General features: G+C 39.3%; 2 protein-coding genes across 2 annotated transcripts in view; one reads left to right on the top strand and one right to left on the bottom strand.

The window, feature by feature from the left end:
- The window catches only part of GSAP (gamma-secretase activating protein), a 48,505-nt gene extending 40,938 nt beyond the window's left edge, over window positions 1-7,567 (top strand). The window contains exons 9-10 of the mRNA XM_075343485.1: window positions 1,878-1,974; window positions 3,033-7,567. Of these exons, the coding sequence (XP_075199600.1) occupies window positions 1,878-1,974; window positions 3,033-3,130 (195 nt within the window). The 3' untranslated portion in view covers window positions 3,131-7,567. The remainder of the gene's footprint in view (window positions 1-1,877; window positions 1,975-3,032) is intronic.
- CCDC146 (coiled-coil domain containing 146) overlaps window positions 4,835-14,058 on the bottom strand; it is a 234,020-nt gene continuing 224,796 nt past the window's right edge. The window contains exons 16-19 of the mRNA XM_075345195.1: window positions 13,302-13,430; window positions 11,044-11,181; window positions 6,905-7,153; window positions 4,835-5,855 (exon numbers count right to left, since the gene is read on the bottom strand). Of these exons, the coding sequence (XP_075201310.1) occupies window positions 5,652-5,855; window positions 6,905-7,153; window positions 11,044-11,181; window positions 13,302-13,430 (720 nt within the window). The 3' untranslated portion in view covers window positions 4,835-5,651. The remainder of the gene's footprint in view (window positions 5,856-6,904; window positions 7,154-11,043; window positions 11,182-13,301; window positions 13,431-14,058) is intronic.

Raw genomic sequence — 14,058 nt, 5'->3', positions numbered from 1 at the left:
TACCCCTTAGACAAAGCAGAAGACCAACTCCAATGTAAAATTAGAGTTTCAGATTTTGATTCTTCTTGCTGGAGGTCCTCTTGTTTTACAAATGAGTTTTTATGTTTCCATGGTCGTCCAATAATAATGTTTTCATGGTGGCTAATTGGTACCTGTTTGATTCCATTGATGCCAGATTAATGCCAGAAACTGCCCTTGTCAAAGTGACCAATGACCTATTGACAACAAAACGTAACGGTGACCACACTCTGCTTATTCTTCTTGACCTTTCTGCCGCCTTCAACACTGTTGACCACAGTCTCCTTCTCTCTATGCTCCATTCTATCGGCCTAAAGGACACTGTGCTCTCCTGGTTCTCTTCCTATCTTTCTGGCCATTCATTCAGTGTATCATTTGCTGGCTCCACATCTTCTCCTCTCCCTCTCACTGTTGGGGTCCCTCAAGGTTCAGTCCTTGGCCCTCTTCTTTTCTCTCTCTACACTGCCCCAATTTGACAGACCATTAGCAGATTTGGCTTTCAGTACCATCTTTATGCTGATGACACACAGCTATACACCTCATCCCCTGAGCTCACCCCCACTGTACTACAGAACACAAGTGACTGCCTGACTGCAGTTTGCAACATCATGTATGCTCTCTATCTGAAACTTAACCTTTCCAAAACTGAACTTCTTCTTTTTCCTCCATCCTCCAACCTTCCTAAACCTGACATCTCCCTCTCTGTGTGTGGCACAACGATAAGTCCTAGGCAGCAGGCCCGCTGTCTCGGTGTTATACTTGACACTGATCTCTCCTTCACCTCCCACATACAATCTCTTGCCCACTCCTGCCGCTTGCACCTCAAGAACATCTCTAGAATCCGCCCCTTTCTCACTATGGAAACGACAAAAACCCTCACCGTGGCCCTGATCCACTCTCGCCTTGACTACTGTAACTCTCTATTAATTGGTCTCCCCCTAACTAGACTCTCTCCTCTACAATCCATCCTTAATGCAGCAGCCAGGGTCACCTATCTGGCTAACCGCTACTCGGATGCCTCTGCTCTGTGCCAGTCATTGCACTGGCTGCCCATATATTACAGGATCCAATTCAAACTGCTTGTTCTCACCCACAAAGCTCTCCACAGTGCGGCACCCCCCTACATCTCCACCCTCCTCTCTGTCTATCACCCCACCCGTTCTCTACGCTCTGCAAGCGACTTTCGACTAACATCCACACTAATTCGAACCTCCCACTCCCGGATTCAAGACTTCTTCCGAGCTGCACCAACCCTCTGGAACGCTCTACCCCAAGAAGTTAGGACAAATCCCAACTTACTCAGCTTCAGACGCACCCTAAAGACGCAACTTTTTAGGGCGGCCTATCACACTCCCTAATCAGATTCGATTCACATAGTCCCTCTACAACTTCTCACAACATAACTCCACATCAAACTCCATGGCACCCAAAGGCATCTCAAGGCTCTGGCCCACTGGTCCAGGAAACCATTATGTATCCCCCATTTCCGTGAGATGGCTGGATTGTCATTGTAAATAAACACTTGAACCTTGCCTCCCCCCCCCCCCCCCCCCATCTCATTGTAGATTGTAAGCTCTCATGAGCAGGGTTGTGTTTTTTCTTTTTTTTCCTCTAAATATTGTATTTCTATAACTGTTACTTGTTTGTATATGATCCTCCTGAATTGTAAAGCGCTGCGGAATATGTTGGCGCTATAGAAATAAAGATTATTATTATTATTATTATTATTAATAATGAATTTGACTTTATTATTTGTGTGTCTATTGTATTGATTTAGTGTTCACTACAAGTAGATCATTAAGTTTGGTTCTATATTTGTATCATTAACATGTTTACATTTTATTTCTTTTTTATTGCAGGTTTCTTTACATTCACCGGCTGATCGATCACCGCTGTATATTAATTTTCTACCATTGAATTATTTAATAATGATGCTGTCAGAAGTGGAAGATAGAGGTATATCTGACATTCACTGGGACATTCATCCTACTTTATGTATCAGAACTGAGATCCCTGATTTGGGAGACTTGCCCAGTCCACATATTACATGGAAGTGTTTGTCTGAAGGCATCTTCCCCAGCAATATCTACTGATTGCCAGTGGTGTGTGAAGACAGAACCCACAGTAAATCCATTTATAGTGTAAACCTGCCACTTGTAGGGTTAGTGGGCACAATTCCAAGCAAAGTGTAAAGATTAGCTTTCTTTGACAAAAGTGTAGGATCCTGTAGAAAAGGGATAACAAGTTTTAGTACAGAATTTAGGGAAATGCAAACACCTTACATCTCAGAATCTGGCATCTTCCCATGAGACCTATATAGGCTCTTTTTGTCAGAACTCCAATAAAAGTAATTAAGACATTAACTCCAGAAAGTAAAATACAACCCATTTTAGTAAAGTTCTTTTACTTTTGGATTAAAAATGGGTCACTCCCAGGATAAGGCAACATCACCTGTGCATCTAGCTGAGGGATCCAGTGACTGATGGCTGGGACATCATTACTGCCACCTGCTTTCTGTCTAGTTTTGTGCCTTTCATATTTGTTTGCACCCAATTTATTATTCTACTTGTGCCTTTTTTTTAAGTCCAGATTATATATTTTTTTTATTGTTTTTCTTCTTTATGGGTGGAGTCCCGATGTCTTTTACCGGATTTATCAATTGCAACTTTTAAAAAGTTGGAAATTTGGCTAACTCCACACCAGTCCTCAGCTGGTATATTTTAAGTACCCCAGTATTTTGCAACTTTTGGAGCAAACCTGTGACTTTTCACACCAAAATTTGCAAAAATAGGAAGAAAGACAAGGTTTTTCTTGTTTTGTTTTTATCCTTTGCGTGAATTGCGTGTGCTGTTATGATAAAGTTGGCTCAAAAAAAAAATTACAATTGATACCACAACACAAAAAAGTAAAGTGACTTAAAGAGAAGCAAATGATGAATCAGGATCTAATGTGTTTCATTATAATAATGCTCGAATTTTATCTGATGTGTATATAATCTACTCTTTTTATTTCAGCATTAAATCCATTTGAGGGAGATAACATAGACGCTGCATTTCTGGAAGAGATTGCTCTAAAACAAACTGCAGATCTCCTACGCCTACAACAATTCTAGACACTGGATGAAGTAATGACGTCTGCCTGTACGTTTCTGAAGAATACATGTAGATGCCCACGATAGTTCCTGTGCCAGTTCTGGTGGAATCCTGTTGTGCAACACTGACATTCGGTTCTCTAAATGTATACATACGTTCTATTGATGCGACATTTCCTGTTGTGGTCTGGCCCCTGTTTTCATCTTGTTCTCTAGAACAAAAAAGTAATTTATAACCTTGGCAAGATACTGATTTCAATCAGGTAGTTGAAACCAGATACCTGCCAGTTGTATATATATAAAAAAAAAAAAAAAGTTCTGGTATTCTTATTCCTCATAGGAATTGCATATAGAAATAGTTGAGCAATATTATTTGCTAATTCATGTTTACAAATATAGACTACACTTTTTACATTTTTTAAGTAGCGATATATTTCAATGCTAGGATATAATAAAGGAATAATGGATTGATGGCCGTGTATAGCAAAGAAAATTAAGTTATAGTACTGAACATGAAACCAACAATGTCAATTTTGTTCAGATATATTTATCTGTTCTCTAAATCTGTAGAATGTTTGCTTATTATTGCCACTAAGGAGGCAGATCTGCATGCGACGTGTATTTTAGTCTCGAAATCATATACTGTACAAGTTTTATGTTGAACCTTTAATAGTAGGGAAATGTATGTTTGTGCGGTGCCAAAGGACCTAAATGGTCTTTTTCAGGCAGGTGCACTCCATAACCCATCTAAAAGCCTGAATAAACAATTAAAAAAAAAAATATAAAATAAAAAAATTGCAATGTAAAAAGGACTTGCTGTTGATATGATCACTTTTTTGATAGTCTTTTAACCATTTGTAAAGAGGTTAAATCAAGCAATTGGTCCATTCTTCAGGCAGCTTCTGTATGCAAGCCACCCCCCGAAAACAAATAATGACCACTTAACAACCAAAGGGATGCAAAGGGAGGAGAAATTCGGGGGGGCACCAGGCGTCTAAAAGACGTCATGTGCGCATACCCTAATGCTCATAGAAATTAAGCACTATAGCCTCAAATAGTAAAGCAAAGCTCAAAACGTCTGACATGGTGAACCATCCGTTTTCATCCAGATTTATTATTTTAAGAATAGACATTTTCTACAAGACCCTATGACCTATATTGCCTAATTTTACTTAGTACAATGCTCTATGTGGTGAGCTGAACTGCTGTCTGTCAGTTCACTGCAGAAAATAATGTATTGACCCTAGATGAATGACTGTTACAATAGGCAAATGGTGGAGCCGTTTCCAGGTATTTTAGTATCTGAACGCTGCACTGCAAAGGCAAAATGGTTTATGCTTAGGTACATTTTTAGTGAAAATATTGGAAAGTTCAGTGACGTTCATTCTACCCTTCAGCAAAAGTACTTGTTCAATGAAAAGGTCCGCAATGTTACTTGCTGTCAAATCTGGTCACGTGCTGTGAATCAAGAAAAAACCTAATGCAGGTGCATATATACACTCATACTGACAGTGTTGTATGCTAGGCTGTGCTGGCGTCAGGGTTGTGGTGGTGTCCATCACTATTTTCTGATTGTGCGTTTTATAGTTCAGTTGTATCCAGTGCAGTATATTAGCTTCTATGGGTATCAAGGCCTATTTCTCCTCTGCTAGATTATTTTGGTAAATGGGGTTAATGAGTGTACATTTATTATAATACAAAGAATAAGAGAATTCTAAAGCATCATAGTTTCTAAATGTTTTATTGAATAATGTGACAATGAATGTCCATATAGTGCTTGTTCACACTGACATCAGAATAGCCCAATTTTAGGGATACAATTGTCCATGAAGCGTAAAAAAAAAAAAAAAGTTACAGCCACTCTAGGTTTGATTTTGTTAGTTCCCTTCCCCATAAAAAAATATATATTTAATAATCGCATTTAGGCACTTTTATTACAGGAAACTTGTCATCATGAAAATGCTGTCTAATATTTTGGCATCAGAGGTCCAGTGGGCGGTACTAATTGGTGACTGACAACTATCGCTATGCATTCCAATACAAGGATGGCTGTCAATCACTGCTTAGTACCACCCACTGGACCTCTGAGCCCATTATAAGCAGGGATCAATAAATGGAAATTTGAACTCAATCTTTTCTCACAAACCTATATATCAGTCTGCTCAGGTCCTCCTGCTTTGTAACATGATGATGGCACATCAGATTGCATACACTGTATTAAATCCCCAATATATTGAGCAGGATATACAGAGATCCAATACAAACAGTCACCGGAATATATAACAATTCACAGAAATGGTTACATCTAGTGTTCAGGTAGATTGCATGTTCAAAGTGACAGGTTCCATTTAAATCAAACCTGATGCTAAAAAAAAACCCCTGATTTCATATGAAGATGCCCCCCTGATTTTGATTTGGTTAGTCAAAAGGGTCTACAAAAGTCCAGTAGTGGTCATTGTATTGACCAGTGCAAGGTACTGTGTATAGTCTGAGGTCACATTAATTAATTTTCTGACAATGTATTATGTTCCAATGGCCACTGTTAGATTTCAATAGGCTTTATCAGTGGCTTTCTAATGTGCCTCATATTTGAACACGGTTCACTGGGTTTGAACGGTGCCAGAACCCCATAAGGCCGAGGTAGCGGAAGGGCATTCTCATCCTCCGGTATGTAAGCGTTAGGCCGTTGTTCAGCTGTTGTATAGATGCCATTTGGCAATATGTGGTGTTCCTCCTCTTCTTCTACCTGCAGGGAAAAAAAAGAACATAAGTTATAGTTTTATTATTAGAATTTTAATTAAAAGTCTCCAAGATCCTATCCCAATATATAGTAGGTGCAATAATATTGGCAAACACTTCCAATTAGAAATGTAGTATAGTCCTCCTGATTCACTGTCGCTTACCTCATGTGCCAGGGCATTGCAAGACCTTAGGTATCCATGGTTACAACAACGCATATAGAGAAAGTTGGTCAGGTGCTCGTGGTCATAACCATGGATACCTAAGGTATTTGCTAATATTATTATTACACCTACTATATATTGAGCTCTTGGAGACGGGAATACCCCTTTAACTTTTGTCTCAAGAATACTTTCTATAGCATCATGTAAAATGTTTCCATTTAAAATTTTGTTGTAAATGTGAATGTCTAATTTAAATAAAATATTGTAATAGTTTCTTAACCTATATCAATTGAATGTAATTTTGCAAAAGAAAATGATTATATAAAGCATGAAAACCTCCAATTGTTTGTCATCTTTATTATTGATTTTTTTTAAAGTAATTATTTGTATGTCTCATGAATGGATACACAGTTATGTACTGAAGAACATTACTCAATTGCGCGTAGCAAAGAGACGCTGCAGATCTCACTAACACATATAAACTTCTTTACTCTTTGGCTTCTGGAATTTTACTTGCCTTTTTTGGATTTGTGAATATGCCAGGCAACATGGCACAATGACATGGGCCATGCACTAGCTTTATCTACACTGTGTATAACGCATTCACTAGTTTGCATCAAAGGTTTTACACAAAGTTTCTGATCCAAATTTTGTGTGACCTACAGTTACTGCAAGTTTTCTAAAATGAGTGTAGCTTGGAATTAGAGCCGTGGCGAACAACATCAAGGAAATTGGCGTAAATTATAATGTAAATCTGGATTTCTGCTGCGGTGCAAAAATCCCATAATGTACCCAATCTGTATCTTACTCCAATAATGTTGGCATAGTAAATGTCAAACATTAAAGTACGATCATTTATCAAGAATGGAGCAAACCTCTTAACGAACCTTACCCTAGCTTTCTCTTCTTTTTCAAGTCGGCGCCTTTGCTCTTCTCGTAGTAAACGTTTCCATTCTTGTTCTGTTTCCTCACTTGGTGGCAGCCCTTGCTCCATTCTTGTATAGCACCTTTGTATAAATTTCTCCTTATCTCTAGTTTCTTGTTGTAGCTTGATGTAATTGGCTTGTTGCATTGACAGCTCCGCAATGCAGGACATCATTTTACGAGTGGTGTCCTTAATTTTCTTCTGAAGCTCATTCATCTACAAAAAAAAATTGATGGACCAAAACATGTCAACAATGGCAGTGCATGAATGTAAATCTGGTAATTTTCCTATTCTATTTGAATGTATTGTTTGCTGATACTATTCTGCTCCCAGATTAAATAGCAACAAAACCTGTTGACAGATTCCCTTTAATGAGTCCAGGGATGTGTCACTTATTCAACAGCTTGCTGTGGTTTTGTATAATCAGTGTTTTATCAGCAAGAGATTAAACTAGTCTGGTGCAGGACACCTAGTCCTGCAGTGACACCACACCACAGGTAGTTTGTTGAAAATTGGCAGCTTACTGTGTACACTGTACATCAGTGGTGTGGGTGAAGATATACACCACTCAGCTTCCTGACTACTGCTACATATACAGCAGAGAAAACATATATATTGTACAACGTTCACTTTGAGGGTTTTTGAACCATGTGTGTACATAACTGTTTGCTTTTTAATTTTTAACTGTGTTGTTCACTTTTTCATGCGTTATCCTCGCTTAATAAAAATTGTATTTTTCATGGTGATCCTCCTTGTATGGCACATTCTTTTTCTACATATTGGGCAAACATCCCACTGCACTCGCATTTCATTTGACAGCAGTGCAATGTACGCAGAGTCAGGCCACAGAAGAGAGGGGGTAAGTGCTCCCTCCCCCTCTTCTCCGCAGCAGTGATGCGATTGCAAGAGTGGATCACAGTCACATGACCCTCGGCTCACACTCGCAGCAGAGGGTCATTAGCATATCGCTTCCGATGCTCGCATCGGAAGCTCTGCGCAAGTAAAACCGAGGCCCAAGTGCGGAAATATTTTCACAGAATGACGTATTCCCCTTTTTCTGGCACTGCTCTGATCCTCTTCTGTATCATGTGACAGCTATTGCGGCAGTCATCATTAGGCTGGGATTCACTCTTCCGATCCTCATGCAACTCACACATTGCATTGCACTGCACGGGACCGGCAGGCGGTTCTCCTGACAGGAGTCTGAAAGCTGCAAAGAAATGAAGCAGACATGCTCCTGTCAGGAGAGCCGCCTGCCGGTCCGTGCAATGCAATGCGATCCTCGCGCGAGTAAGTCTATGAAGCTTTGTTCTGATGTTACATAAGCTTACGCTGTAAGTGATTTCTGGTTCAATCATACAAGGACTTGGAAACATATTCATGCACTGTAAACTTTTCCACATATTTTCACGTTACACCCACTAACTTAAAGGGGTTGTACACTACTAGGACAACTCCTTCTCAAGACGTAAAATAACACATACTCCCCTCTGGTGCCAGCGCCATTCCAGCGGTGTCAGTGCTGTATCTCCTGGGGCTTGTCGTGTTGTTAAGTCACACGAGCCCTGGAGGTAAACTGCATCTTCTTCATTCTCCTCTGCTCGAATGTGAACTGCCCCTCTAAAGTCATTTGCAGCCTTTAACAAATATTCTACCAGGCTTGCCCTGTATTTAGCTCCATCCATCTTCCCATCCACTTTGGCCAGCTTACCCTGTCACTGCTGAAGAAAAGCATCCCCATAGCATGAGCTACCACCACGGGTTTTTTTTTTTTTTTTTTAAATCAGATACATTTTTATTGCATTTTAAATCTTTCATAAACATAACAGCAAATTGTGAGGGTAATACTCACAAATACCCCCTCCCCTCTCCTCCTCCCCCCACCCTCTTCTGGTCGACAGTCTCACCCTTCCACTCTCTACATCCCTCTTTATTCACATAATGCCCTACCCTCCTTATTTCTCAGCCACTGCGATCTTTCCTTTTCTACCTATAGTCTAAATATCCTATCGTTCAGTATATCAACTGACGCTAATCCTGGAAAGTCCAGCCACTTGCTCCAGATCTTCTCATATTGAGTTCTCCTTCCTCTTTTAATCTAAAATTTTTTCTCCATATAAATAATATAATTCACTTTTTCAACAAATTCCTTACGTGTCAGTGCTTTTTCAGATAGCCAATACAAGGCAATGAGTTTCCTTGCTGCATACAACAATCGTGCCACTGCAAGTTTCTCTTGTTCATCCACCCCCACTTCATCCACATAGAGCTACCATCACGTTTGATGGTAGAGATCGGGTTTTCAGGGTGATGTGCAGTGTTAGATTACCGCCATACATAGCATTTTGCATTTAGCCCAAAAATTTCTACTTTGGTCTCTTCTCACCAGGGCACCTTCTTCCACATGATAGCTGTGTCCCCTACAAGGCTTTTTGCAAACTACAAATGGGACTTCTTGTGGCTTGCTTTCAAAAGTTGCTTTCTTTTTGCCACTCTTTTTCATAAAGGCTAGATTTGTGGTAATATAACTAATAGTTGTCTTATGGACAGTGTCTCTTACCTGAATTCTCGATCTCTGAAGTTCCTCCAGTGTGACTTGGGCCTTTTGGTGGTTTCTCTGGTTAGTGCTCTCCTTGATCAGGATGAGCGCGTGTCTTTATAGGTTTGCAGTTGGGCAATACTCCTTCCATTTTTCGATGATGGATTGAACAGTGCTCTGAGAAGGGCTATATATTATATATTCTAATCCTGTTTAACTTCTTTGTACAGCTTTATCTGACTTTTCTGGTGTGTCCTTCTTTTTATGATGATGTTTGATCCCTAATATTCTGAAACAAACCTGAGGTCTTCACAGAACAGCTGTATTATACATGTTAAACTGAGAATAAATTACACAAAGTTGGACTCAATTTACCAATTGTGACTTCTGGATGTAGTTGGTCACTCATGATTTCATTCAGGGGTATCTCACTATAGGGGGCCGATTACAAATCTATTTAACAGTTTTCAGATTTACATTTTTAAAATATTCAGAAAACTGTATCATTTCCTTTACACTTCAAAAATGCTTGCTAATTTGTGTTGGTATATCACATCAAATCTAGAAATATAATACATGTAAGTTTTTGGGTGTAACATAAGTGTGGAAGAGTTCACAGGATAGGAATACTTTTTTTTCAAGCCATTTTAAAACCCAGTGTAATCTGGCAACTTGGAATAGCCATCATGTGACCTAGAGGAGGACTGGATTGGTTCCAGAAACTGAGGTAGCTCAGGATTGGTGAGGATATTACCACATTTAACCTTACATATAGATTTACAGAGGTTTAGGGAATAAAATGTTTGTTGGGAGTGCTTCTCTAATGGTAGTATTTTTTTTTTTAATTTTTTTTTTAGCATTGGTTGTAGAAAATGTCAAACAAGTAAAAAAAAACAAAAAAAAAACAAAAAAAAAAAAACGTTTCTGGACTGAAAAAGGTCCAAAAATGTTGTATTTTGTGGATGACATTGAAAGCTAAGACAAAACTAAAAAAGCTGATCTAGATATGGCTCTACCAATGGCTAGTGCAGTACAAATGGCAATATCATTGCATATAGAGAGCAGTAAAATTATTTTCACTTTTGGTTGGCATTATGCTTCTATTTATATGTTATCCCTTTATGAAGTAGACCTCTTTTTCTATAATGCTCTTTGGTACTTCTTGTTTGGGTCTGTGTTTTTAAAAAACTTGGTGTCTTACCATTTTATTGTAAAACATCATGACAAAAATATGGAGTTTAGTAAAAGGGAGTGCGGCAAACCAAATGTAGTAAAAATAAAATTATGCCCTAAATTTTGCAAAACTTATAATATGGGTAGATTTCATATTCTGGAACATGGACAGCTAAGGATGCATCTAACTTAAGGGGCACACAAAAATTTAAGACTGGTGTATAGAATATTACTCTTAAGTAAATGCCCCAACCCCCTCCTAAAATTGACTGCAAATATGTGTATGCTTTTCGTTGGCAATTTATCTACCCACCTCTTTATACATTTGACATTGGGTGGTGCCCAGCTATCGTCATTTCGTCGTTTTATTTATTTTTCTTTTTATTATACAAACCTTTTTAGCAAGAACTAGAGTATCCTCCTTCCCATTCTCTGCTTTAATGCGTATTCTATCTGACAGCCTAGAAACTTGTTCGTAGAGAAAGTCCTTCTCCAGTAAGTTCTCTTCCTTCTCAGCCAGACGCAGTTCTAACTGTATTAGATAGGGAGTTTAATAGACATCAAATACCATTTATACTGGACTTCTGATTATAGATTAAAAGGAATCTGATAGTATAAAGTAAGCACACAGCTGTGATGCAACATGAATCAGTCTGGCTTTAAGAGTTAACCGGAAACCATAGAGACAAGATTTGTCTAGCATTCCCCCCAGACAGCTTCTCACCGCACAGCTCTAATTGACAGGTCTCTCTCATGTGGTTTGTACATTGTGAATGAACTTGAGTGGTGTGGTGGGACAATCCGTCCGGGGGCTGTACTGGACTAGTCTCCTCTATGCCTATAATCCCTGGTCAGAAATTCAAACTTTAGTAGCTCAGCCTTTCAGAGAAAAACTATCTACCCGCAATTGTGCAGCTAGGCTTTGATTAGTGAATCGACTGACCGTATCCCTTTATTCAAATATGCTAATTAGGATACATGGTGCACCCTTGGTGTGGCCAAGAGGCTCAGTGCACAGCACCCCTCACTGGTTTTGCATGGTCCCACACTTTTTCTGCAGACTGCTTGCGCCAGGCAGGTCAGTGAGAATATCATACAAATCTGTATCTAGAAAAGATCCTACCAGTGGCATCAGTTTAGTATATTCACTTTTCCTTGCCACATTCTGTGGGATCATTTGAAACTACATGTGTGAGCAGCAGCTGACAGACTGTCTATCTCTGTATCAGTCTCTCTGTCTCTCTCTAGCTCTGTGTCTTTCTGTCTCCATCTTTGTGTCTCTCTCTCTCCCCGGTCCGAGTCTCTCTCTTTCCCCGGTCTGTCTCTTTCACCGTCTGTCTTTGTTTGTCTCTCTCTGTCTTTCACTGTCTGCCTGTCTGACTCTTTCCCCGTGTGTCTGTCTGTCTGTCTTTCTGTCTGTCTTTCTGTCTGTCTGGCTTTTTATTTCTGTCTCTCTCTCTTTCCCTGTGTGCCTCTCTCTCTGTCTGTCCCTGCCTGTCTGTCTCTATCCATCTCTCTACCGACATCATATTACCTCACACATAAGCGTCTTATACTATGAATATCCTTTGTTCCTATAGCAACCAATCCCAGCTCCTATTAATAGCCTGTAGCTCGCAGCTCCATTCACTTTAATGGAGGCATGTTTTTTGGAGAGTAACTGTAAAGCGTGGGGTTACATTTTCTTGTTAAAACATTGTTTATGACGTTCCCTGAGTCACATGAGGTGTCTGTGCAAAATTTCGTGATTGTAAATGAGACGGTGCAGATTCCTTTAGCGGACATACACAAACACATACAAAATTGTTAATTATTATATCTAATATGTATGTAAGTGGGACAAAGCATTTAAAGGGAACCTGTCATCCACAAATGCTATTAACCTGCAGGTGTGGGCATAATCTTCAGATTAATAGCATTCTAAGGCTGTTGCACTGAGGACTCTGCTACCGAGAGGTAATGAACTTTTCTTATTCCTATGGCTTTCAGTCACAGAGGCGTGAGTGGTGTGGCTTCAGTCACCGCTGAATACATAACAAGCAGCAGCTATAAGCACATCCTTGCACATTTAACTGGCAGCCGATTCTGCACAGAGACTGGTGCAGTTGCGCGGTTACAGCAGCCACTCAACATATACTGAGCGGTAACTGAAGCGGCACCTCCCTGGACTCTGGCTGAAAACCGGAGGATGCCGGGAGGAATAAAGTTAATTTCCTCCCCATAGCCAGACTTTAAGTGCAGCAGCCACACAGCTTTAGCGCACGATTAATCCCATATCTTCAGGTTAATAGCGTTTGAGGATATGACAGGTATCCTTCAAAGCAAAGGTTTCACTCTAAGACACTTATGTAATGAAGGTATCATTTATTTCTCATCTAGATTTTTCAACTTCTAACTTCTTAAAATTCTGTTGCCTGTCTATTACAAACATGAAACCTTGGCCTTCTAGGACACACCTTTCACCTATTTTTCAACATTTTCACTTTCTTCTCATTCATTTCTCATTGCTGCCTTATTTTACATACTTTTACAATTTTCCATATCCCCGCTACATATTACACAAATTGAACTTGTAGTTTTGCATTAAGAACTTTAAATCTACAAATACACTTTGGACAATATTTTGTTTATTACATTGGATACCTTCCTCACCTCCTCCATTTTCTTTATAAGATCTTGTAGAGATGGATCCTTTCCGTCTAGCATGCGTATCCGGCTTTCTTTAGTGGGACACTGTGCCAGCTCCTCAAGTTCGGCTACTCTGTCATTACACTGGGAAAGCTGATTGACAAAAGTTATAACCACATATTTTAAGACTGTATAATTATATTTACTGACCAGCGTCTTCTACCAGTAAGAAATGTACTAAACACAGCTGGGTCATGTAAGGCCATTGCCTTCTGCTAGAAGACCAAAACTTCTACCCATCTTTTTTCCAAAATGCAAATTTTCCCATCTGCGGAAACCAAAAATCCTAATCTAAAACTATTTTATGCTGTGAAAGTAAAAGGCTGACTTAGATGTTTGCAGCTGGACACATCATGGCATTTGCCTACATAAATATGGAATTATGCAAGAGGTTGAAGATAAGCAGAGCATATAACAGGACATTGTGTGTGAATGTTCAATGTTGGAAGTGTTTAACAGCACATTATATTAATGATTCTTTCTTCTCAGAATTAGTACAATTATTTGATTTACAGAGCAAGAATAAACTGCCTTCCTGGCCACTTACAAATAGGATCCCGAATCTTGATCCTATAACATTTTTACAAAGGATCTGTCGCCAATTGAAATGAGATCAGTTTTTGCTTTGGTTTTATTCTTGCTGGTATCCTGATTAGTTGTTTTTTTTAATTATCCCTACATTTCCAAAGATCTGGATCTTATTTGTTGTTTATTTTTATGG

This window comes from Anomaloglossus baeobatrachus, chromosome 4 (assembly GCF_048569485.1).
Source record: "Anomaloglossus baeobatrachus isolate aAnoBae1 chromosome 4, aAnoBae1.hap1, whole genome shotgun sequence".
NCBI classification, from domain to species: domain Eukaryota; kingdom Metazoa; phylum Chordata; class Amphibia; order Anura; family Aromobatidae; genus Anomaloglossus; species Anomaloglossus baeobatrachus.
This window is presented reverse-complemented; position numbering and strand designations above follow the sequence as displayed.